The 23,748-nt window shown below is 47.3% G+C and overlaps 1 protein-coding gene and 1 long non-coding RNA gene across 5 annotated transcripts in view; one reads left to right on the top strand and one right to left on the bottom strand.

Annotated features, from left to right (window-relative positions):
* PBX1 (PBX homeobox 1) overlaps positions 1-23,748 on the top strand; it is a 295,008-nt gene that overhangs the window by 108,471 nt on the left and 162,789 nt on the right. The window contains exon 1 of one of the 4 annotated variants that reach the window (XM_030303263.1): positions 10,338-10,572. The exons of 2 other annotated variants lie outside the window; for them this stretch is intronic. In XM_030303263.1, coding sequence (XP_030159123.1) covers positions 10,386-10,572 — 187 coding nt within the window. In that variant the 5' untranslated portion in view covers positions 10,338-10,385. Of the gene's footprint in view, positions 1-10,337; positions 10,573-23,748 lie in introns of those variants that run through there. One more of the 4 variants, XM_030303264.1, reaches the window with a different exon arrangement.
* Positions 9,070-11,889, bottom strand: LOC115505599. The gene is made up of 3 exons (XR_003966071.1): positions 11,588-11,889; positions 9,726-9,887; positions 9,070-9,598 (listed from the first exon to the last, which is right to left on the bottom strand). It is a non-coding gene; the product is annotated as an uncharacterized LOC115505599 (long non-coding RNA).

Below are 23,748 nucleotides of genomic sequence, written 5' to 3'. Positions count from 1 at the left end.
AAAGAGGTCACAGGCTCACCCTACTGGAAGTGTCTTTAAACTTGATGGGATAGCGTTAGGATTTCTGTGGTGCCCGTGGAAGTAACCCCTTTCTTTGCGTGGTACTTTATGGTTTGCCAAATGCTTTCACATCTGTATTCCTATTGGATCTTCAAAAACACCCCAAGGAGATTGGCAGGGGAAATACAATTAACTCCATTTTAAGAGGAGGGTACTGAGCTTTAGAGGTCTAGAATGGCTTGTCTAAAGTCCCACAGCTGGTAGAGGGCAAAGCCAGGACAGCAAGCCCAAGGTTGAATTCCTTGTCCCGGGCTGACAGGTCATGTCTACAGATCTCTCCCCCAGGAGTTTTGGTGGGGGGCGGGGGAAGTAAAACCATTTCATTCATAGAAATGGGATAGAAATAAAGGTTCTCTTCTGGGTCTTTTTTCTACCTCTGGCATCCAATCCTTAGCATGGAAGACAGTGGGAAATGTCTTCGTTTTACTGTTCGCTTAAGAAGCATTAAGAGTCCTAGCCATCAGTCTGTACCTCCCAAGCTCCCCGCCGGTGGAGACGGCGACCTCTGCGTGATCGTCCGCCACCCAGGCACCGGGCACCGCCAAGAGCTGGCCAGAGCCAGAGCTGGTGAGCAGGCTTTCCTCTTCAATGAGGGCCTCAGAAGCCCTTCTGTTGTATGGCTTGCGTCGGATTGCCCACCATTATGAGGGGTTCGTGCACTTTACTGGCTTTTCCCTTCACGTTCTGCCCTCGGCAGCTGCGAGATCCTTGGCGTTACTCCTGTCGTCATGCGTGAACCCCAGGACCCCCATCTGATCCTAAGGACTAGCTGCAGTCTTCTTGCATCATCTCCCCTTGGACGTGCTTGGCTGAAAGCAGATCCTGCTGTGGATTGGACGTGAAATGCCCCTCTTTCACCAGCCTGGGTGAATTAGTCAGCTCGGGCTGCCGTAACACAATACCGTCAACTAGGGTGGCGTAAATAGAGGCTGGGAAGTTCGAGATCCGGGTGCCTGTGTATTCTGTTCTGGGTGAGAGTCCTGTTTGGCCACCTTCTCCTCGTACCCTCACATGACGGACAGATATCCTTACATATCCTTCCTCTTTGTAGAAGGGCACTAATACCGTCATGGGGGCCTCCACCTTCACGATCTCCTCGAAACCTACTTACCTCCCGAAGGCCTCCCTCCTACGACTCTCACGTGGGGGGTTAGGGCTCCGACAGGTGTATTTTGGAGTAACACAGACTTTCAGTCCAGAACGCTAGGTCTTGGACTTTGTGCACACCAGGTTTGGTGCGATCTGTGTGCCGAGGCCCCCTCCGTGTCTGCAGTTGGAGTCTGGTGACCCCTCACGCCCTCTCCCTCGATGGCGCCTTTCCCCCCTGATCCTGCCTTGGGAGGAGGGCTGTGCTGTTTCTGTTCGGCATGGACTGGGGCAGTTAACAGACTCAGTCCCCTCGCCTAGGTTCTTGAGCCCACCTTGATAGGGGAAGGCTGGATCAAAGTAGCTCGTGGCACAGAGGGGGCCAAGAAAGAAAAGGAGGGGCTTTGTATTCTCCGTCTGCCAATCGCCTGCGATAAACCGGGGCCTCCATGGGCCCAAGAAGTGTTGTTATAACTGTGTTGTATTTGTCCAGCCAAGTGTGTGGACTTCCACTGTCAATTCCTTCTCTGCTTTTAGATTCCTTCCTGAACGAGCAGATCCCTTGAGGTACTGGATTTTTATAGCAGGCGTGGAGTAGGGCTGGCTCTAGACCAACAGAGAATGGAACCAAGGACGAACAAAAATAAGAAGTTAAAATCAGGTGGACCAGAAAGGTTAAACTAAGGAGGCAGGACAAAGAGGCAGGATTGTGTGGATGAAGGTAGAAACTACAGCACCCAGCTGACACCAGCTGGTTCGTAAGGATCAGAGGATCCAGAATCTCAAGCCCTGGAACATGACTGTCATAGGTGCACAGTTTAGTTCAAGGACTTTTTGGGGCTCAGACACCAAGTCTTGAAATGGATTATAGTGAAGGGTTTAAGAGGAGAGCCTCTGGAGTGGGGCTGCCTGGGTTCAAAGCCTGGTCCCTCAATTTGCCAGCCTGCGTGATGTGGAGGTTTCTCTTAATACTATTCTCTAAAAATGTTTATTCGTTTACTTTTGAGAGAGGAAGTGAACGAGCAGGGGAGGGGCAGAGAGAGAGGGAGACAGAATCCCAAGCAGGCTCCACACTGTCAGCACCGAGTCTGAAGCGAGGCTTGAACCCGTGAACCGGGGAAGATCATGATCTGAGCCGAAACCAAGAGTCGGCTGCCTAACCGACTGAGCCACCCAGGCGCCCCTGATATGGAGGTGTTTTGTTTTGTTTTGTTTTGTTTTGTTTTGTTTTTTAACTGTTCTGCTTAATATGTGTTAGTGGTGGTGTTCTCAAGGGGCCCTGCCTGATTCACTTCCTAGCAGCTGAGAGTTCCTCTCAAAGCTTCGACCTTGACCTTGAGCCAAGGGCTGAGGTCAGCCTTTAAATGGACTTGCTGTCCCAGAGCCCCCTCTACCCATAGCAGTAACTGCCTGGGTGTTTTCGTTTTTGCAGAAGACTGTCACTGCCATACCCGTCACTGATCACCGATCACTGCCACACCTCATTTGGACACTCCTGTTAGGATTCCTGGCCTAGTTTTGACCCCTTGCCCAACTGGAAGGTACTGCGAAGGTCCCAAACATGAGTAATAGCCAGGCCTTCACGGTTTATGGCAAGTAAGAATATCTTCCATGCACACCCTGTTTGACAGTTTACAAAGTGCATTTATTTGCACCATTTACTGACCGTTTTTAAGGTGCTGTGAGGTCTACAAAAAAAAGTATAAAAAATGGATTATCTGCCTTAGGGGAGCTTCCGGTGTTTGGGAGAGAAGACCACAATACATAAACTGCAGATGATAATGTTCGGTGAACTTGTAATTAGATGTCAGGGATTAAAAGTACAGTGATATTTCAGAGACCGAAGCCTTGGCTTAGAGTTCGTCATAATTAGAGTTGGCTCCGTAGAGAGGAGGTGGGGCAGGGTGAGGTGCTTGGGGGAGGCACGAGGGTGGGAGAGGAGGCAGTCACCAGCACTAAGGAGGTGACTGGAGTTAGGAACCACTTCTGCATTGGAAGGGAGTGACGGCGAGGATGTGGGCTTGCCTGTTGAGCATGATGTGGGTTATGGTAGCAATGGAATAAGATGATGCTATGGATGGACTGTCTGTGCCCCCCCAGAAGTCACGTGTTGAAACCTAATCACCAATGTGATGGTATTTGAAGGTGGGGCCTTTGGGAGAAGACTGGGTCATGACGGTGGGGCCTCCACGAATGGAATTAGTGCCCTTACACAAGGGACCCCAGAGAGTTCCCTCACCCCTTCTGCGATGTGTGGACAGAGCGAAAATGGCCTTCCGTCGAGGAAAAAGGAAGCAGGCTCCCGCCAGACACCAAATCCTCTGACACCCTGATCCGGGACTTTTCAGGCTCCAGAACTCTAAGAAGTAAATTTCTCTTGTTTATAGACTGATGGCTGTACCAGTCTGTGGTCCTTGTGTTAACAGCAGCTCAAACAGACTAAGACAAGATGAGTAGGGTCAGATTATGGAAGGGAGACCAAGAGAATTTCAAGTAGGTAGTTCGCGTGTGTATTTCATCATTTAATCCCTGTCCCAACAGCCCTATCCATTTAGTAGCATTGGCCCATTTTTAATAGAAAGTATACGTGATGGTGGATTACCCCTACGTCTGACAAAGCCATGCTCTTTCCCTTCCAGCATGCACTCATTCAAGACAGGCTTCCGGGCTAGACGTGGTTGGTGGTGGGGAACCTTCATGGCTTTCTTACAGAGGAAGTGTAAGTGCAAGGGGATTACTAATGACGTTGTTTCCTGCACATGGGTGTGTCTGTTTATAGAGGACGAGGAAATCCTCTGGTGCATAGATAGAGCAACCCAAGAGGCAGACCCGAACGTCAGATTACGAACTCAGCTCTCAGGCTCTGCACCTTTTCCCACGTCCCAGGAGCGGCCAGCCCGTTTATATCCACACAGTGCCCTCCCTGAATCACAACCAGCATCAAAGGCGAGCTCCTTTTTGGGTCCTGTGTGTCTAAAATTTATGATGCTTTCAGATTACCAAACACAATTCATTTGGCAATGAAAGAAAATAGTTTTGTGCTATTGCCTCTGTGTGTGGGAAATTGCATTTTTGATGAGCAAAGCTGTTGGCCTTCTTCACGCTTCTGGTTGAGAACATGAGCTGGTGGCCAGGGCCTCGAGTGAAAAATCCCAGGAACCAGTCACCCAGCTGCCACAGCCCATCTAGAGGGAAGCAGACCATATCCCCATGATACATTAAGCCATGTTTTGTAATTGGTTGGTTTTCGTTAGCCGATGTATATGCTAACGACTATCTGAGTAAAAAGGACGCTTATTTTTAAAAAAGTTTTAAGTTTACGTATTTATTTTGAGAGAGAGTGTGTGTGCAAGCGAGGGAGGGGCCGAGAGAAAGAAGGAGAGAGAGAATCCCAAGCAGGCTCCACGCCGTCAGCGCAGAGCCCAGCGCGGGGCTCAAACTCACGAACCTCAAGATCATGACCTGAGCCGAAATCAGGAGTCAGATACTTAACTGACTGAGCCACCCAGACGCCCCTAAGATAACTCTTTCCTAAAGAAGATTCGTGTGATAGATTTTGTTGTCAGAAAGTGGGAGATTGGGGGTTGTCGAAGGGAGGACAAAGGGATTCGAAGGTTAGAGGATAGGCTTCTGTGTCTTCTCTACAGGGCGGGTTCTGGTTAATTCCAATCAAAAACATTAGTTCCCTTAATCCCCGGTGGTCCGGCTGGGTGACCCCTCGAGGTGACGCTTTTCTTTTCAATTGCCCTTGAGCTCACTAGTGCGAGACTTTTTTTTTTTTTTTTTTTTTTATCAGCTAGAGATCATTTCCTTTTCTTCCACCTTTGCTACTACCCACACAGTGCCAAGGAGACCACAGTGAAGGGGACCGTGTCCACAAGCCCCTCCCTGGCCTCTGGTCTGCAGGGCAGTTTGACAGACAACTGTTTTTAGAACTGTTGTGCTCTGTTAATTAGGACTTGCTGTGTTCCAGACTCCACGGGGGGACCCGTTTGGAGATGGAAGGAGCTCTAAGGTCATTTTAATTTAGATTTATCTGCGATGGCGGAGATATCATGTAAGCAGTGAGGAAACTGTCCTCACGTAGTCGGGGGGGGGGCGCGGGGGGGGGAGAAATAAACCAAATCAAATTCTACATGTATCTTCTTGTATCCAGGCCGGTGTTTTGAGACACCGGCTTGCCAATAACTATGAAAAGCTTCCCTGGGTTTTCCTCCGACTCCTCATCAGCCCGCTAAAGGTTACGTGGCTTCCACGTTCTCTCTCTCTCTCTCTCTCTCTCTTTTTTTTTTTCCACGTTCTTAATTAACCACATCAAATACTTTGTTTCCTGGGCTGGGCTTTTTATTTGGTTGATGAATGATACCTGGGCAGGAGACGATGACAGGAGATGATGGAGGACTAAGAAGCCCTTGTCAAAAACTCTGTGGACACTTTGAAAAGGATGAAATGACTCATGGGGCAGGCAGGGGGGGCCAGTCTGCTGCTGTCGCCACTGGAGAGGCTGGAGGCCACTGTCAGGATGTAAGAGCTCAGTAGGAGACATACAAAGGTAGGAGGTAGCTGAAGAGCTGCTTCGAAAATACGTGATGGGACATGGTGTGTGCAGTCACCTGGGCTTTCGCTAGACGTTGGCAGCCCTTTTGGGCCTTTGGATTTTTTTTTTTTAACGTTTATTTATTTTTGAGACAGAGAGAGACAGAGCATGAATGGGGGAGGGGCAGAGAGAGAGGGAGACACAGAATCCGAAGCAGGCTCCAGGCTCCGAGCCATCAGCCCAGAGCCAACGTGGGGCTCGAACTCATGGACCTCGAGATCGTGACCTGAGCTGAAGTCGGACGCTTAACCGACTGAGCCACCCAGGTGCCCCGGGCTTTTGGATTTTTAAGGTCACACTGTGAGATCAGCAGGTTGTAGACCACAGTCCAATCACTGAATCTGAGACCTTGCATTGCTCTTTAAGAAAAAGTCAGACAGACTGTATTCATTTAATTATTGCCTAAGTAATTAAAAGGCAAAATTTACTGCTACTTTTGTAGTTACTTTTAAAAGTTACCTGAAAAACAATCTTCCGCCTTTGAATAATAGCACTAGAGGGTTTCCATCGATGTTTGTGTTCTCATTCGATCTTTGTCACCGCTCCGTGAAGTAGGTTCTTGGGGCAAACACGGATCCCACCCCGTCTTACAGGTGGCAAATCTGAGGCTCGGAGGAAGGAAATGACGGCATGGAGTCCACAAATTGTGTCTCCTGACCCCAAGCTCCTCTTAAAAATAAAACTCAAGCCACCGCTCTGATCTTAGTTGGACGAGGGAGGTGTCATTGGAAATACCAGTGATGGTGTGAAATTAATTAATGGTTTCTTCCTTCCTGGTGGGAATGAGATCTCAGAGTAGAACAGATGCATTACTTTGTCACATGTGGAAGTCTGGCCCCTACCTGTGTGTTGTTGGTGGGGTGGACATAGATGGTTTAACAAATGCAGAAGGAAAGCCTGTTTCCAGGCAGATGGGTCTCACAGATATCCCATAAGGAACTAGAAATTAATTACTAAAAGATTATATTTTAGAAGCTCATGAAACAAACATTTATTTTATTCATTTGCTTTTTTTTTTTTTTTAAGCAAAGCTTTTAAGCTTGTTGGGGTTTGTCTGGAAGAGAAGACATTAATAGTTTTAGAAGTACAGATTCAGAAGGGATCCAATTTTAAACGCCTACCCAGTGGACTTACAGTACCACAATCTTCAACAGGACTGGCTGGTGTCACCCAGATTTTGTCTAAATACTCCTAGAAAGGGGTAGTAAGAGCACAGAGCTTTTCTATCTTAAAGGAGCCTTGGAGATCATTATTATTTAACAAAAAGTTGTTAGGATATTCTGCGTCTCAAACAGGCTGTTTTTTCTCCTGATGGACTGAATCTCCCTCAGTGAGATTTTCTCTCATCCATCTGAGGGCTCCCCTTAGACACAGTGTAAAAGAAATCCACTGCTGTTTTGTACAACGGCTGCTCAGATATATATTTTTTTAAGTTTATTTATTTTGAGAGAGAGAGAAAGAGAAAAAAAGAGAAAGAATCCCAAGCAGGCTTCATGCTGTCAGTGCAGAGCCCAACACGGGGCTTGAACTCATGAACCGTGAGGTCACAACCTGGGCTGAAATCAAGAGTCGGGCCCTTAACCAACTGAGCCCCCTAAGCGTCCCCGGCCACTCAGATATTTGAAGACCCCTATCTTTATCCCTTCCTCCTCTCTTCCCTAGGCTGAACACTCTCACTTCCTTGAGTTTCTGTGGGTTATTTATACTCTGTGCTTCGCTCCTACTTCTACAGACACTTATGAAGCACCTACTGTGTGCGAGCCTGGCACTTTGAAACGTTTAAACTTTTTTCTTGCAATACGAATTACAACCTGAGAACTAGGGAAGAGAAAACTGGTTGCATTCATTTCCTTTGTGCTCAGAGAATAGAAAACGAAGTGCATGTATGCGTGTGTGCGTATACGTATGTGCACATACATACGTGTGTATGTTTTAACAACGGGGAATGGTAACCAGAAGGTAAACAAATGAGAAAGAAGTTGAAAAGTTAGGCATTTAAAAGAAATCCCGCTACGTTAGATGGTTTAAAATATTAATTAATTGAGGAGTTCATTATAGCTGCCTCTTGGAGACAGAACTGTTCGCAGATACATTGCAGTCGACTGTGAGTAGACTTCTCGATGCCTCTGAAGGGAGAACCCCAGCTTTCACCAGCTTGTTGGGTTTTGTTCAAGGCACATGGAAACTTGGTTGTGTGACTTTTCCTCAGCAGTCTGGGGACAGGTGGAGAGAAACCCAGTGATTGCATTAGGCCAAGTCTGGGTTGCTCACTAGGTGACAAGGAGCTTTAAGGACAAAGGAGAGGAAATAATGAAATGAACCATGAGGTGTAGCTGAGGATAGGAAAAAAACAAAAAGAAAGTAAGGGAAAACCGAATTACAGAGAGACGCGTTAATTTAAGCTCTGCTCCAAGTTTTGATCTTTGGTCCTGAGCAACTCAGATTTACCTTTGTTTTGTCTTTGCCGATAAAATTATTTACCCAGAAAGAAAGAAACTTGTTGAATAAATGAATACTGTAAAGAACACTTTGGGGGGAATGTTTTAAGTATCCCAGCAAACAAAAGCTTGCCTTTAACTATTTTCCTTGTATAGAATAGAAGTACTCAGTAAAAATGCATTAATGTGACACTTACATATAATCACAATGTAATTATAATGTAAGTCTTTCTTATAGATGTATCAAAACAGATGTGATGGGGGCCGTTTAGGCTCAGTAGGTTAAGCGTCCGACTTCGGCTCAGGTCATGATCTCACGGTTTGTGAGTTCGAGCCCCACGTCGGGCTCTGTGCTGACAGCTCGGAGCCTGGAGCCTGCTTTGGAATCTGTGAGTCCCTCTGTCTTTGCCCGTCACCCGCTCATGCTCTGTCTCTGTCTCAAAAACTAAATAAATGTTAAAAAAAAATAAACCAAACAGTTGTGATCTACCAAGGATGTTATAGGCCCAATGAAAAGAGATGGGAAGAAATCATCCTACCTTCTTTAACATACTCTCCAGAGAGCCATCCTTGAGCCATCACTACATCAGCTTGGCCCTTCTGGTTATTCTGAACTGGTGAGAAAATGGCTCATAAATTGCATTTGGGGATCGCTCAGTTTCTTTGCAGGTGTTTAGAAACGAGAGTGGTTTGGGTATGGCTCTTTCTGGACCCACAGGAAGGACCTATTCATCCATACACCCTCCCATCTGTCTGGCCATCTGTCTGGCCATGGACTCATCCATCCATTGAATAAATATTTATTGAGCATCTATCTACTAGATGCCAGGCACTGTTCTCGGTGCTTGGAATACTTTAGTAAACAAAGCAGAAAAGAAAAAAAAAAACTTGACCTCAAGGAACTTTTATTTTAGGAATGATGACTTTTAGTTGCTTAATAGTTGCTGTTTTCTGTCAATTATCAAAGTTGGGTACTTCCAACTTAAAAAAAAAAGCAAGGCTATTCGTGTAGGCTGAGGATAACCATGTCCCAGGTTCTACCCCCAGTTTTCTGCTACTGATGGGAGGCCGCCTCCTTCCTGGGGTTGTGGGGGAAACCGGGGGCTGAGGCGTCGGGCCGGGGAGCTCTGGGGTCGAAATTCTGGGGTCGCTGCTCTACCAGGGCCTCCATGGACAGGAGGAAACCTGTCCTCAGCAGAAAACCACTTGAATGGGAGGAAAGAAGCTCTTCCCTTTCCTCTTCTCCTCACTTCACGAACCTTCCTTCCTGGTGGGATCCCTGCAAGGGCAGGGCAGCTCGGGGCTGCGGGGCTTCTCCTTCATTCTGTTGCACACCGCCCCCCCACCCAGCCTCCAATTCTGCTCGGAACCCAGCCTGCGAGTCTTCTGATGCAGAGAGCGGCTCGCTAAACATGTCCTGGGGGAAGGGCACAAAGGGAGAAGAAAACCTCTAAGGGAGTGGTCATTCTAGGACCCTCATCAAATTTGGGTTCAAAACTCAAAGTTGCCAGATACAGATCAGTTAGCGGATGGCAGTAACTTACATTTGCGTGACCCCTATTAGCATCCGTGGAGAGGTGTGCAGCTTCCAGATGTCCTATCAGGTGTTCCGGCACCTGATGCCCACCAGGGTGCCTTGCGGTGGAAGAGAGAGCCCTGTTCTGTAGAAGAGGAAACCCAGCATTTCAAGGAATGGCCCGGAGGTCCTGTAAAAAGCATCCACAATAAGACTTTCTTTTAAAGACTTGTATTTTTTAAAGTTTATTTATTTTGAGAGAAAGAGCAGGAACAGAGGAGGGGCCGAGAGAGAGGGAGAGAGAGAATCCCAAACAGGCAGTGCAGAGCTCAGTGCAGGGCTTGATCTCACAGTGAGATCATGACCTGAGCTGAAATCAGGTGCCTAACCGACTGAGCCACCCAGGCGCCTCTAAAGACGATTGTTAAGTAACCTCTACACCCGACGTGCGGCTCGAACTCATAACCCCGAGATCTAGACTCAAATGCTCTACTGAGCCAGCCAAGTCCCCCGCCTCCACAAATAAGACGTTTAAGTCTGGCCCTGCGATTCCGAAGCCAGTGCTCCTTCTAACTGGCTACATGGCTTCCCCTCTGTTATCTTGACTCACACAACAAATGAGACAAGCAGGGTTTGTGTCATTATCTTCCCTGTGCTACAACCCGGAGAACCGAGGTGGAGAGGCTAAATGCTTTGCTTGGGGTTGCTTGCATGGGTGGGGGTAGAAGTGACCTTCAAACCCAGACCATGTGAATGGAATCAAAGCCTTCCTGCTGCGTCATCTTGCTCAATGTGTCGGGAACCACCACCCCACCTGGCTGCACACGACACGCACACGCCCACACTTGGTTTGGATCCATCACTGGGTAAGCTAGGTAAGGCTGCTGAACCTGGTCTACAGACTTAACACTTACTGTGATGGTAAAATCTATGTGCTTGTGCGGTACGGTGCACCTTTCTCTTCTTTCTCGTATTGACGCGGGATCACTTTCAGATTTATAGTTCCTCTTAAGATTTCTTTTCTGTTGTTTATGTGCGGAATATCCAAGAGCTAGACTTACATTTAAAACAGCCTTGTGAATATCCTTGTGAATTTCTCAGGCTCAAGCATGCTGTTTGCTTTTTGTAGATGAATCTGTAGATACATCTACCTATCTCTGGCAGATAGCATTATCATCGTGTTTTCCCTGTTTCTTGATACTTTGTGAAAGGATTGCAGAAATGAAAGAACTGTCTTTATTCTTTGATCTCTCTTATGCTTTATGAATTCTGAAAAACGGAAGGAGAACAAAGGGAATCTATGTGTTAGTGCTTTCCCTAAGTTTTGAGAAGCGGGTTTTAATGGTTTTATTAAATTAAACATTTTTTTAGAAGCCAGAATGGACAGACCCTGGAAAGAAGGATCCCATGTGGTCAAGGCAGACCAGGATACTTCTCTGACCTCAGCCCTTAGGTTGAGAAGACTGTATTTAAATGTTTAAGTGCCCTAGACTCATAGACCTGCTTCTCTGGGCATCAAGATGTGTTTGGATGTTACTTCCTAAGGGGAATAAATACGGAAAGAGAATGAGTGCCTCACACATCGAGAAGTCACTTACAGTGGGAGGAGCCTCCTGAGATAGAGTCTTTCTTGTACCACATGTATTGGCAAAAGAGATTTGAGGCACTAGACTCAATAATGGAACTTTTTTGTTCTTAAACCTAACTAGTCATATCCAGCATATAGAAAGTAAATAAACTTTCTATAGAATTTTATGGTTAGGAACCACTTAGTCCTGTGTGTTGAACTTTAATAACAAATTCAGAAGAGGACTCACTTATAAGTATATTACGGCGTTTAATCATGACCTTGACGCCAGGAGTTAGACGTAAATTGCTAGAGCCACTTACTGGTGGGGAAACTGAGTCCCGGAGAGGTTGAGTGACACAGGATGTTACATGCCAGGATCAAGACTTGAGCCTCCTTTTCTGACTGTGGAGTTGTAGCTCTGTTAAAGGGATGTTGAATCATCCAAAGGCATTCGCAGAATCTTCCAGTGTTCCTCAGACTCTTCTACAGCCGCCTTTCTGAAGGCTTCCTCTGTCATGGCTATTCCTGGGAGACGGGGATGTCTTCTCCTAGATCTCTCTGCATTATTTTTATTGTTGTTATTTTTAGTTCTATTTTCATGAAAAATGTCCTTTTAGCTCATGAAAATAGCATAGCGGCAGCTTATCACAGAGTTCCAGAACAGGAAGGTCTTATCTCACCTACAAATTAGGGGCACCATCATGCTTCCTAGGGTGGAAGGAAGCAAAGTCAGCTTCCCCCCAGTGGATGACTAAAGCCAGCAGATCCTAATTCCATCCCGGACCCCAGGCTCTGCTCTTTTCCTCCCTCCTACCTCTTGGAAGCGTGAAATAACGCAGAAGTGTTTCCGGTTTCCCTGCGAGGGGACAGGGGTCCCGGAGACCAGAGGAGAATTGCTATTCATTCCTTCTGTACCGGGAACAACGCTAGGACTTTCATAAACATTTTTCTCAATTATCAACAACAGTTCTAAGAGGTGGGCATCGTCTCCATTTCTCACATGGGGAATCTGGGACCTGAGTGACGTTTCTAAACTTGAGCAGGTGGTGAAGGGTGAAGGCTGTGTGAGAGTCCAAAGCCTGTGTGCGTCCTGTCTACACGGGGTGCCTTCCCTGGTGCTGGAGAGCACCTCAGTCTGTGGCTTCTTGAAGCCTTCTGGGTGGAGACCGTTAGGTGCCCATCGTCTGTAGAGTCACAGAGCACAGCACCACCCGGTGGGAACTGGTCAGGCTTGAGTTTGAATCCTGCATTAGCCACTTACTGGCATTGCTAGTTAACCTCCCCAGACCTCTGTTTATTCTCCTGTGAAGGGACAAACTACCTGCAGGGGAGGGGACCTGTGCACATTAGATTAGAGGGTATGTGCAGAGCCTTAGACGCCCAGTAAGTGATGCTCCTTATTATTATTGTGAGTCCTATTACGTTTTTAAAATTTATTTCTTTATTTTTACTTTCTTATTTTTTCTTTTAGAGAGAGAGTGTGTGTGTGTGACGCAGGGGAAAGGGGCAGAGAGAGAGAGAGAGAGAGAGAGAGAGAGAGAGAGAGAGAATCCCAAGCAGCCTCCATACTCAGTGTGGAGCCCGATGCCAGGCTGGATCCCCACGACCCTGGGATCACGATCTGAGCAGACATCAAGAATCTGACACTCAACCGACCGAGCCACCCCATTACATTTGGTTCTTTTTAAATTTTTTTTTTCAACGTTTTTTATTTATTTTTGGGACAGAGAGAGACAGAGCATGAACGGGGGAGGGTCAGAGAGAGGGAGACACAGAATCGGAAACAGGCTCCAGGCTCTGAGCCATCAGCCCAGAGCCCGACGCGGGGCTCAAACTCACGGACCGCGAGATCGTGACCTGGCTGAAGTCGGACGCTTAACCGGCTGCGCCACCCAGGCGCCCCTCATTTGGTTCTTTTTAGATGACAGTGGTAGGTCACCTGGACCCCACAAGGGTGTGTTCTTGGCCTCAAGTCTTTTTTGATCTGTGACAGAACTATTTGCCAATTTCCCAGCCTCTCCTCTCTGCCAGAGACCCAGATCTTATCAGGCTTCTCTGCTTTGCCAAACCTGTCTGGTCTGGCTTCTTGGGAAGCTTCCCTGGCCTGTCTGATGGGAACTAAGCAGGTGACAAGCAGCAGAGGTAGCATCAGAAACTTTCAAACTTATCAAAATTGCTTCTTCCTTAAGCGAATGCTAAGTCTGCAGTTTCTCGAGGTATGTTTCCTTGGCTGCCCCAGGACCCTTGGAAGGAGGTGTGCATTAAGATGTCAGAAGGCAGAAAGGAATGGTGATGCCTCCCTCCTTGGGTTCAAAGGGGCGAGTCAGTGAGAGAGACCAGGATCCCACTTCATTTCCCTGATCTCCTGGGCACAGGCCAGTACGCTGTCAGTCGCGGATAAGTTTGTTGAACAAATGAGTGATTCCCAACCCTGGATGCAGAAGTGGTGTCCAGACTATTTAACAACCAGCACGGCGTGGACTCCCGACAGGCAGCGTGGACACAGCCATAGTGCCGGAGCATGGCCCTTGGGACTATCTTCTGGGTGCTGGACATTAACCCTTGAGCTGCTGGATTCTTGGAAAGTGCGGGCAAGAGACAGAGCAGAGAGAGAGAGGGGGGCGCTGGGAGATGGGGTGCTCTCTCTCTCTTTCGAAAAGAAACATTTAAAAAAATTAAAAAAAAAACCCTCATATATGGAGAAACTGTGGGCTTAGCATTCACTCACGGAAGAAGTAACTTTGATAAGAGCCAGGGGGGGTTTTCTTTGTCCTTCTTAGCTTTGTGTTTTCTGGATCTCGCTAACTCTCCCAGCTGGGTCCTGCTGTGGGCATGCATCTGAGACCCTGTGTGTTGTGCTATCCCCAAGGTACCACGTGGGCCCTGGGCTCTTCCCGCTTGTGACTTCCGGTGCTCCCCCCACGCAGAGACTTTGGGGGGACACCTTGCCTCTCCTGGCTGCTCTCGCTCCTGCCAGGGCACACATATCTCACGCCGTCGTGCCATCTTTTCACGTTCATTTTTCAACCTTACAGTTGTATCTTTGAAACATGTGTGCACCTCCCTTTAAATAGTTTATCATTAGCCGGAAGTAACTGTTTAGATAGACCCAAGGCTAGTTCTTCACGCTATTAGGAAGGATTCTTCTGGTTTGGTGAAGTCTCCGCTGGCCGGCTCCCCACGCGGAGAGAGATCCTCTGCTGTGTCCAACAGTGCAGGCAGTTCACTGGTGGCTTCAAGACAGGCTTGGCACATTGCAAAGAACTTTTTTTTTTTTTAATTTGTTGTTGTTGTTGTTGTTATTTATTTTTTTGAGAGAGACAGAGCACGAACGGGGGAGGGGCAGAGAGCGAGGGAGACGGAATCCAAAGCAGGCTCCAGCTCTGGGCTGTCAGCCTGACGTGGGGCTCGAACTCACAAACTGTGAGATCATGACCTGAGCCGAAGTCAGAGGCTTAACCGACTGAGCCACCCAGGCACCCCGCGAAGAACTTTTTGCTAAAGCTGCAGGTGCTATCAGAAATGGAGGGAGAGGCGCCTGGATGGCTCAGTCGGTTTAGCGTCCGACTCTTGGTTTCGCCTCAGGTCATGATCTCCAGGTTCCTGAGATCGAGCTCCATGTCGGGCTCTGCGCTGACAGTGTGGAGCCTGCTTAGGCTTCTCTCTCTCCCTCCCTCTGCCCCTCCCCTACTCACGCATGCTCTCTCTCTCTCTCTCTCTCAAAATGAATAAACTTAAAAAAAGAAATGCAGGGGCACCTGGGTGGCCCAGTCGGTTGGGCGTCTGACTTCGGCTCAGGTCATGAGTTCGAGCCCCATGTCGGGCTCTGCGCTGACAGCTCGGAGCCTGGAGCCTGCTTCGGATTCTGGGTCTCCCCCTCTGTCTCTGTCCCTCCTCCGCTCATGCTCTGCCTCTCTCTCTCTCAAAAATAAATAAACATTGAAGAAAAAAGAAAAAAAAAGAAGTGCAGATAGAAACGAATAACATAATAATCATGAATAATAAATTTGTTGTGTCCTCTAGCTTTGCAAAGCTTCATTTTCTCATGGATGCAGGAGGTCTTTCCTCATCCTTTGCAAGATGGAAGGAAGGCCTGCCGCAGACATTTCTGACGGTGGAGTGGCTGGAAGGTGCCACCAGGGGCCCCTCCAGGTCCCCCAGGACCATGACCTCTTCCTCATCCGTATTTAAGGTCTTCAGTGACACACGGCCCTGTCTCCATTCTCCCATTCTCATCCCAATATCTAGCTTTCTAGGTATCAAGGCTTTGCTCTTCTCCATGAAAAGGTTGGCATCCTCAGATTTAGGCCAAGAAAAAAAACAGGATCTGACTTCCTTTTCAAACTCCTGTGTGCACACAGCTTCTCACAAGGATGGCAGCGATGCAAGGCCCGGTCTTCCTGGCCCCTCTTGCCGAGGCCTGACTGTGGATTGGCGGGGTGACAAGCCATCTCGCCTGCTTCCCGCTCTCTCCCCACTTGGGAAGAGCTGTGCCCGCTGGGGGGCGGGGCCGCGCCCAGGGGGCCGCACGGGGAGGCAGCGACCTTCCTCCGGGGCTCCTGATATCGAGCTGGGGAATGAGTAATTGGGACTCGCCAAAGTGTTTAAACACCAGAATTGAAATTAATGTCCCCTCCTTGCTGGCTACGCTGACAATACATTACAGCAAACACCTTCCCAAAGTGAAATGAATGTTTGTTTATCCTCATGAAATATACATCAAAACATGTTGGTGGAAGAAGCCCTAATGAGGGAAGGAGCCAGGTTTCCTGTTAATTCCAGGCGAATAGTTAACTGAAATGGAGGGTTTTGTTTCTCTTTGCTCTCTTTTCTTTCTTTCTTTCTTCTTCTGCACCCCCCCCCCCTTTTTTAGAATAACCTGTCCACAGCTGTGTATCTAGGACATTAATATGGGTTTAATGAAAACTCTAGTTGATCTGTCCAAAGATATTGATGAGCATTGCCCAGCGGTATTAATCATCTCCTTGAGGGAGGAAATGAGGGAATGGGCGAGCAGCTTTCTGTCAGATGCCAATCCAGATGAAGGGATGTGAAAAAAAAATGTTTTTAACCCTCCCTAGCCCCATCCATTTCCTGGGACGCGGACTGGGCCAGGAGGGAATGAGAAGGGCCCGTGACAGCACAGGAAATTCTGGGCCACGTTTGACGTTAAATCATTAAGCTACTGCCAATAAATCCATTACTGTTAATTATATTGAGATGGTCAACGATCCACTGACAATATTCCTTCATTGATTTTCATTCGCAGGGAATCGATGTTCTGGCTTTAATCTCTTTCGTGTTTTCATTTGTTGGTTTCCTTCTCCCTCTCATCTCTTTCTCCCCATGTCCCCGCCCCCCACAGCTCTGCCTCCCCCTACCCCCATGAGCCCTCGCAGTAATACGGTTCCCCTCTCACTGGTGATACAGTTCTCTCCCTAAGTGCCAAATGTTTCTTGATAGGAACAAGCTACATTTCTTTATGGCTTATGGCAAACTGCCTTGATTACTTCTACTGCTGTACCCATTATGTGAATTAAATATGTATTCAGTTGCATGCTGCTTGCGATGTTATTGCAGGGTGACATATGGTACTGACTCAATTAGAATGAAACTAGCATTAGATAACCCTTCTGATTACATGCATCCTGACCGGCTCCTCCTCGGCCTCCCCTCCGTGCACCCGCTCGCTCCAATGTCTGCAGGCTGCGGGTTTTCATGATTGGTTATCATCTCCACCACACAGGATGCGGGAGGGGGCTCGGCGGGAGGGGGCTGTGAGTCTCTGGGAAAGAGGGCACATCAGACAGATATAAAAAGGTTGGTGGGGGAGGAATAGAAGAGATTCAAAGCTTGGATTTGGAATTGACCTTTAAAATTATATTCTTTGGAAGAGGTTGTCAGGCCTACTAGGAGAAGAGTCCACAAAGGTCTCTCTAGGGTTGGAAGATCAGAACAGGAAAAAAAAATAATGCGAAATGGCTGCCGGGTGTGTGATCAGTTGGTTCTTACCTTAAAAATTCTTCATTTAAAAACAATGCCTTCCCCCACCCCCCATTGGGAGAGAGTCAGTACTTATTCCAACACCAATACCTGTTTTAATTAGAGGATGCTTGTATTAGTGGATGTTAGCACACTTGATTCTCTGGCACCTGACAATGAAGACAGAGTAGGGACTGTCGCCCCCATCCCACAGATGGAGCAGTGGAGACACAGAGGCACTGCATTGCATTGTAGTTCAAGGTTGCAAAGTCATTTGGTGGCAACACGAGGAAGCCTCCTTGATGGACAGCTCAAAGATGTGCTATAAAGCGATTGAAAGTTGCCAAATCTTAACACAAAAAAGAAGGGAAGTATTTTGAGTGTTGGGGGCAGGGGCAGGAGCTGCTGGGATGTTGTGTTTCTGCCGCCGCACAATTCCTTGGCTGAGAACAGCTGATGCACAACATTTCCTTCTGCTGAGTCATTTTCCCTCCTTGGTCATGTCACCATGTTGGAAGCTGTTATAAGCGCCCGTCCTTTTGTTCTTCCTGCTCTGTCCCTTCTCACCGAGTGAGAACGTAGAGACCCATGCCCTCAAATCTCATCTCCCTGTAACCAGAGGCTGAGGCAGCTTCCTTCCGGTCTGAGACCACCCCCGCCCCGTCCCAGGGCCTGCAGGCCATCTTGGATTTTCCCACCACTGATGGAAAGGTTGCTGGACCCCAGGCCCCCTGACTGACTGATGCAGCACCAAGGACTTCTTGTCTGTGGCCACCTCAAGTCTGTTTGAGTGTCTGCTGTATGCATTTGGGTGTACCACACCATGTGCTTTGGGAGATAGAAAAACTTCATTTAGTATGTGGTTACCGGTTGTAGGCAGCTCACATCCAGACAGAAAAGGAGTATGGCGGGGAGCATAAGCGTGAAAGAGGATGGTATGAACTCAAAAGTGCTATAGATGCACTTACTAATCTTAGCATTCCTCGAATTATGCTGTCACTTAGCCTTGAGTACAGGTGGCACTAGTAAGTATTGCTTGGTTGGATAGATGGGTGGATGGATAGATGGATGGGTGGGTGGCTCGATGGATGGTTGAAATGGATCAGTGTGAACTATGGTAATAATGAGGCAGGTTTCCATGGAGGAAATGGGGACCCTGATAGACAACACAGCCATCCATCCCCGTCCTTCTCCTCACCACCTACTTTCCTATTAAAACAATGATCACTACTTTATATAGCACTTTATATTGGAAACAATCCTTTCAAGAAACCCCGCGGAGATAAACAAGCAAAGAATTAAAATGGTTACCTGTAGAAGCCCGGTGGGAGAGGGGGATGGGGGAACGGAGCCAAGGGCGGGAGCAAGACCCGGCAGCATGTGGGAATCAATCACACACGTATCGTAGAGGTATTTTTTTTTATCTTGTAAACACAGTACCTATTTAAAAATAATAAATATTAAAATCAAAAAAAGTTTCAGGAGCATTCACTTTCCTCATCTTCACAACAACTGTGAATGTGAAGGGAGGGGGTGGGTATTTTTATTTGGTCCTCATTTCACATCAGGAACCGAGGCACAGAGAGGTTAAGTAAAGGACACAAGGTCATAGAGTTAGTAAGTTGTAGAGCTAAGACTAAACCCAGGTTGGGTTCTTTCCACCAGAGCACATGGCTTTGGTGAGCCTTGGCCCAACTGTGCTAATCCCAAGAGGGGTGCCTGTGTGAGTGGGGCCTTCCCTGGGACCTCTGTGTCTGCGGAGGAGGGAGGATGTTGGGTAGGGACCACTGTTACATGGCAGAGGTAAACATCCAGGACAGATCTGGCTTGGAGTTATAGGAGGAGGCGTCTCTGAACCAACGCTGTTGTTCATACTCACTGCCGAGGAAGGGAGGAGACATCACACAGGCAGCTTTCACCGGATCCTTTGGGTGGCCCTGCTATTCCCCGGGGTGCCTGCTGAGGAACAGGGAGGTACAGGTTCAGTTTTCAAAAACCCGCGTTGAGCCACTTCACTTTTATGAAAGACCTACCTTGGTACCCGTTTGTGCTAACTGAAAGAAATCCAGAGGGGATTTTTGCTTTTACAAGAAAAGCCGAGAGAGTGGAAGAAAAGTAGCTCAGTAGTCTGCTGGGAATCGTGCATTTCTCTGGGCCCACCCTCTGTAGTATGCCCGGAATCTGATCATCATCGAGTATGTATGTATCATAGACACAACGTGGAAATCTGCAGGATGAACCCCGAAGTCCTTGGCGTAGGTCCATTAGCCTTGAGATCTAGCCCTTGTCTACCTCACCAGGGTTAGTTCCTACCATTTTCTTCTAGATCACTGTAGGTTACAAAGATGTGGAGTCACCTACAATACCTAAAACTTGCCACTTTTTTCCCCATACCTTTGAAGATTGTCTCTCCCACCAGGAATCCCTGTACCTGCCATCCGTAAAGTAAACTACAGCTAATTATTGAAACCCTAGCAGAGACCTTTTCTGAGTACTCTGATTCAGTCCTAGATATTCCTTCTTCTTTGTATTCACTTTGCCTTATATATTCCTTCATTTTAACTTATATTACCTAGTCTTTGTAATTTTATTTTTTATATGTTTATTTTCCCACTGTACCATAAGTACTTTGAGGTTAATGCCTGTTTATATCCTTCTTCCATTTTTTTACGACAGGCTTGAGCATTTAGTAAGTGCTCCATAATCATTCAGTGTATGAACTAGGGCGTCCCATGGGTACCATCTTATCCACTGGTCCCAACATTCTCTAGAGATAGGCAACTTTAGTGCTATATCGTATTTTGATGGACTTTGAGAGAGCCCTAGACAGGGAGTCTGAGGAGTGAGCCCTAGCTCATCCATGAGTGGTTATACGGCTCTAGACATGCTACATAAAACTTACACGTGCTTCTCTGTGCATGGTCTCTTTGTGGGACTGTCCTATGAAATGGTTGCTTCAACCAAGTTGGAAGATACATATTGGGAAGTATGAGAAATAGGATGTAATAGGTAAAGTGGTAGGTATAGTGTGGCATTGAATGTCTAGCAGAGGGGTTCAGGCAAGAAGTGGAGACCCTGTGGTTGTTTAAGCACAGATGACATCTACTAAAACCAGAGTTAAGGACTTTTATTCTGATAAAAGTGTGCAGGATGTATACTAGACTGAAGACAGATTAAAGGCACGGAAGTCACCCAGGAGACAAGAGGACCTGGGGTCTGGGTAAATGAGTGGTATTTGGGGAACGAATAGTCTCAGCCTGTTGGGAAAGAAAGATTAAGAGTGTGTGGTGACCATCTAGATATGGAGGTTGAGGGAAAGAAAGGTAGGGGTCAAGAATGGTTGAGGGGCGCCTGGGTGGCTCAGTCGGTTAAGCGTTCGACTTCAGCTCGCGTCATGATCTCATGGTTTGGGAGTTTGAGTCCTGCATCAGGCTCTGTGCTGACAGCTCAGAGCCTGGAGCCTTGCTTCAGATTCTGTGTCTCCTTCTCTCTCTGCCCCTCCCCTGCTTGTGCTCTGCCTCTCTCTGTCTCTCAAAAATAGATAGATGGAAAGAATGGTTGAATCATTTAATTCACTGATTCATTTGGATTCCACAAAAAGTTTGAGATGGGAGTTTACTTAGCACAGTGAAGAGCTGTTTAACAATTACAAGTTCCCCCAAATAGCCAGAGGGCATGGTCAAAAGATGCCCATTATCATGTTGTTGTGGGAAATGAGTCTTTGCCAGGATTGTGCATCCTGCACAAGTTTGAACTAGACTCTGAGTTCGTCCATCTCTTTATCTCTGTATCTGTGTTCAAGGTGTTACCTGGGAGAATGGGCTTGGCACTAATAAGAACAAGGAAATTAGGAAGGGGAGGGAATTTGAATGCCTGGTAGAGTTTTGTTCATTTCGGATTGTGTCAGACCTTTCAGTTTCATAGAATACTGTGATCACTTCTGTGTGTTGTTGATTTTCCCAGTGGCTGTGTATCTGACCTTCATGTGACTTCGTCTCACTAGAGACCATGTGTGATCTGCTAGAATCATGCTCTATTTTCTGGTGATTTCTGAGACTTTGCCTTCTAGATCTTGCACCTCCTTTCTGGGAGGAGACAGAGTTTCTTGAATAAGAATAAAACATAGTGAGAAAGAACTTTGACTTTGGTGTCCAGAATCCTCCTATCTACTGTGTGACATTGACCTGAAATCTCTCATGTCTGTTATCTCCGTACTGAACGTGGAGATGGTAATGTCACCTACTTCATAAGGGTTGGAGAAGTGTTCTATGAATAATAGCTAATCTTCATTTAGGGGTTGCATATCATGCACGGTGTTATGTTCATTCTTTTAGTTTGCCCTCTCTGTAAAGCCTAGCATGTATATACTATCATTGTCCCCGCTCTGTTGACTAGCAGACTGAGCTTAGAGGCCTTAAATTACTTGCCCAGATTACCCAGGTTGGCATTGGCAGAGTAGGGGTTTGAATATAGGTTGAACGACTATGTCAGCTGAGCCCTTAACAGTGGAAAGTTCTGCAGCCGCCCAAATATCTCTGTTTCTGTGAAAATCTGAAAGCTCTCCTAAGACTGGCATTCAAAGTAATCACCCCTTCTGCCATGTTCCTAGGACAAAACGCCTGTAGCTTTAATTAGCATGTATTTTCTAATTATTCAACTCCTAATTTTAGTCAGTTGTTCATATGTCCCTCTTTCTTCACTAAATTATCAACTTTTGAATGCAGGAACTGCACTTACCTATGTATTTTCCCCTCCAGTGCTTTCTTTATACATAGGCATACTCAGTGTTAATTTGTTGGAAAGAAATTGTATGAAAGGCTCAGCTCCCTCTTTCCCTAGGGGATATCTTTGGTGCTGTGAGGTCACCTTTGCCTTTCTGTCACCAAAATAGAAAAATTAAAGTGTCAGGGAATACTATAAGCAGCACTAATGAAATGTCATCATTTAAAATAATGAAATAATGTCACTTAAGTCTGATTATGGTCTTTACGTCTACTCTCCCAACCCCCAAATAAAAAGTCATAAAAGCAGAAGTGATCTTTGCCTCTGTAAGTTAGATTGTTGGTGATATTTGGAATTGAACCAGACAAGAAATGAAGACTCGGGAACCAGTCCTTCCTTGCCTCTGGGCATCAGACATGCTGTATCCCGTTTGGTCTTGACTTTTTTTTTTTTTTCCATTTGCCCCTTCGGTTGGAATGCAGGCATTATTCTGAAGCTTTGTGGCAAGAGCCTTAGACATGTTGGAGTCTGACCTTCCCTTGGTGGGGAGCAGGTCTGGGGAGTCGATGTGCGTGAATCCCCAGGGTACCCATCGTCAAGAGGGTTGGGCCCTGAGCCTACCCTTTGCTCCATTCCCCCCACAGACGGAGATGGAAAAAAGAAATCCCGTGGCCCCTTGGGTAGCAGTTGAGGAAAAACCAGACTCCCACTTCTTTAAATTTTTTTTTTTTTTTTCAACGTTTATTTATTTTTGGGACAGAGAGAGACAGAGCATGAACGGGGGAGGGGCAGAGAGAGAGGGAGACACAGAATCGGAAACAGGCTCCAGGCTCTGAGCCATCAGCCCAGAGCCCGACGCGGGGCTCGAACTCACGGACCGCGAGATCATGACCTGGCTGAAGTCGGACGCTTAACCGACTGCGCCACCCAGGCGCCCCCAGACTCCCACTTCTGAACGCCTTTAGGGTTAGCAGTGCTTTTTAACAGCTCTAGGGTGCGAAGTTGAGTAATAACGATGGTCCTGTTGGTAAAGACAGTAAGGCGCGGAGCATTTCATACCACTCAAAGCACTTTTATACATCGTACCTCTTACTCCCGTTGAAGAGAAGGAATGGCAGGATTGTGTTTGGCAGTGTTCGGTGAAAGGCCTTCCTTCGGTTGTTTTTCCAGCGTGGTCTCCTGTCTCCTTGTTCTTTCCTTATCCCGAACGAGTCTCTCTAGAGTGACATCTCACCTTTCCGAACTCAGTGTTGGCAGCCTCAGCCGTCTGGAGCCAGGGCGTTAGCGTAGAAGGCCTCCACGTGGCCACCATAAAGGCACCAGGCACTCCGGCCTGTGCCAGTTGACTCATCAGAGTGCCCACCGGCCACCACCCAAGACCTCTTTACTCTTATTTCAAACATGATTCGAACCGTGTTGCTGTCCCTTTTTCTAGCTCCTGCCAGGATGCAGGCATGGTAATCACTCATATTTACTGAGATCAGCTGACCTTTGCTAACTGTAGACATTGTCTTAAACGCTTGCAAGTCTTAACTCGGGTAGCCTTCAAACCACCGTACTTGTCTCCATTTCACAGGGGAGGCCAGAGCCTGGAGGGGATCAGAAACGGGGTTCCATGGCCCAGAGTTGGTCTTGGCTTCCATGATCTGGTACCGCGGCCATGCTCTTGACTGTAACACTGTCCTGCCTTTGAAGAAAAGGCTACTCCGGGAGGCAGTAAAACTACGAAGGAGAGGAGAGAACTTACGCAGCCCAGCAGATGGAGTTTATGTACAAC

The sequence above is a fragment of the Lynx canadensis genome, chromosome F1 (genome assembly GCF_007474595.2).
Source record: "Lynx canadensis isolate LIC74 chromosome F1, mLynCan4.pri.v2, whole genome shotgun sequence".
Classification (NCBI taxonomy): Eukaryota; Metazoa; Chordata; class Mammalia; order Carnivora; family Felidae; genus Lynx; species Lynx canadensis.
Note: the sequence above shows the minus strand (reverse complement) of the source record. Positions and strands in the feature narration are given on the sequence as shown.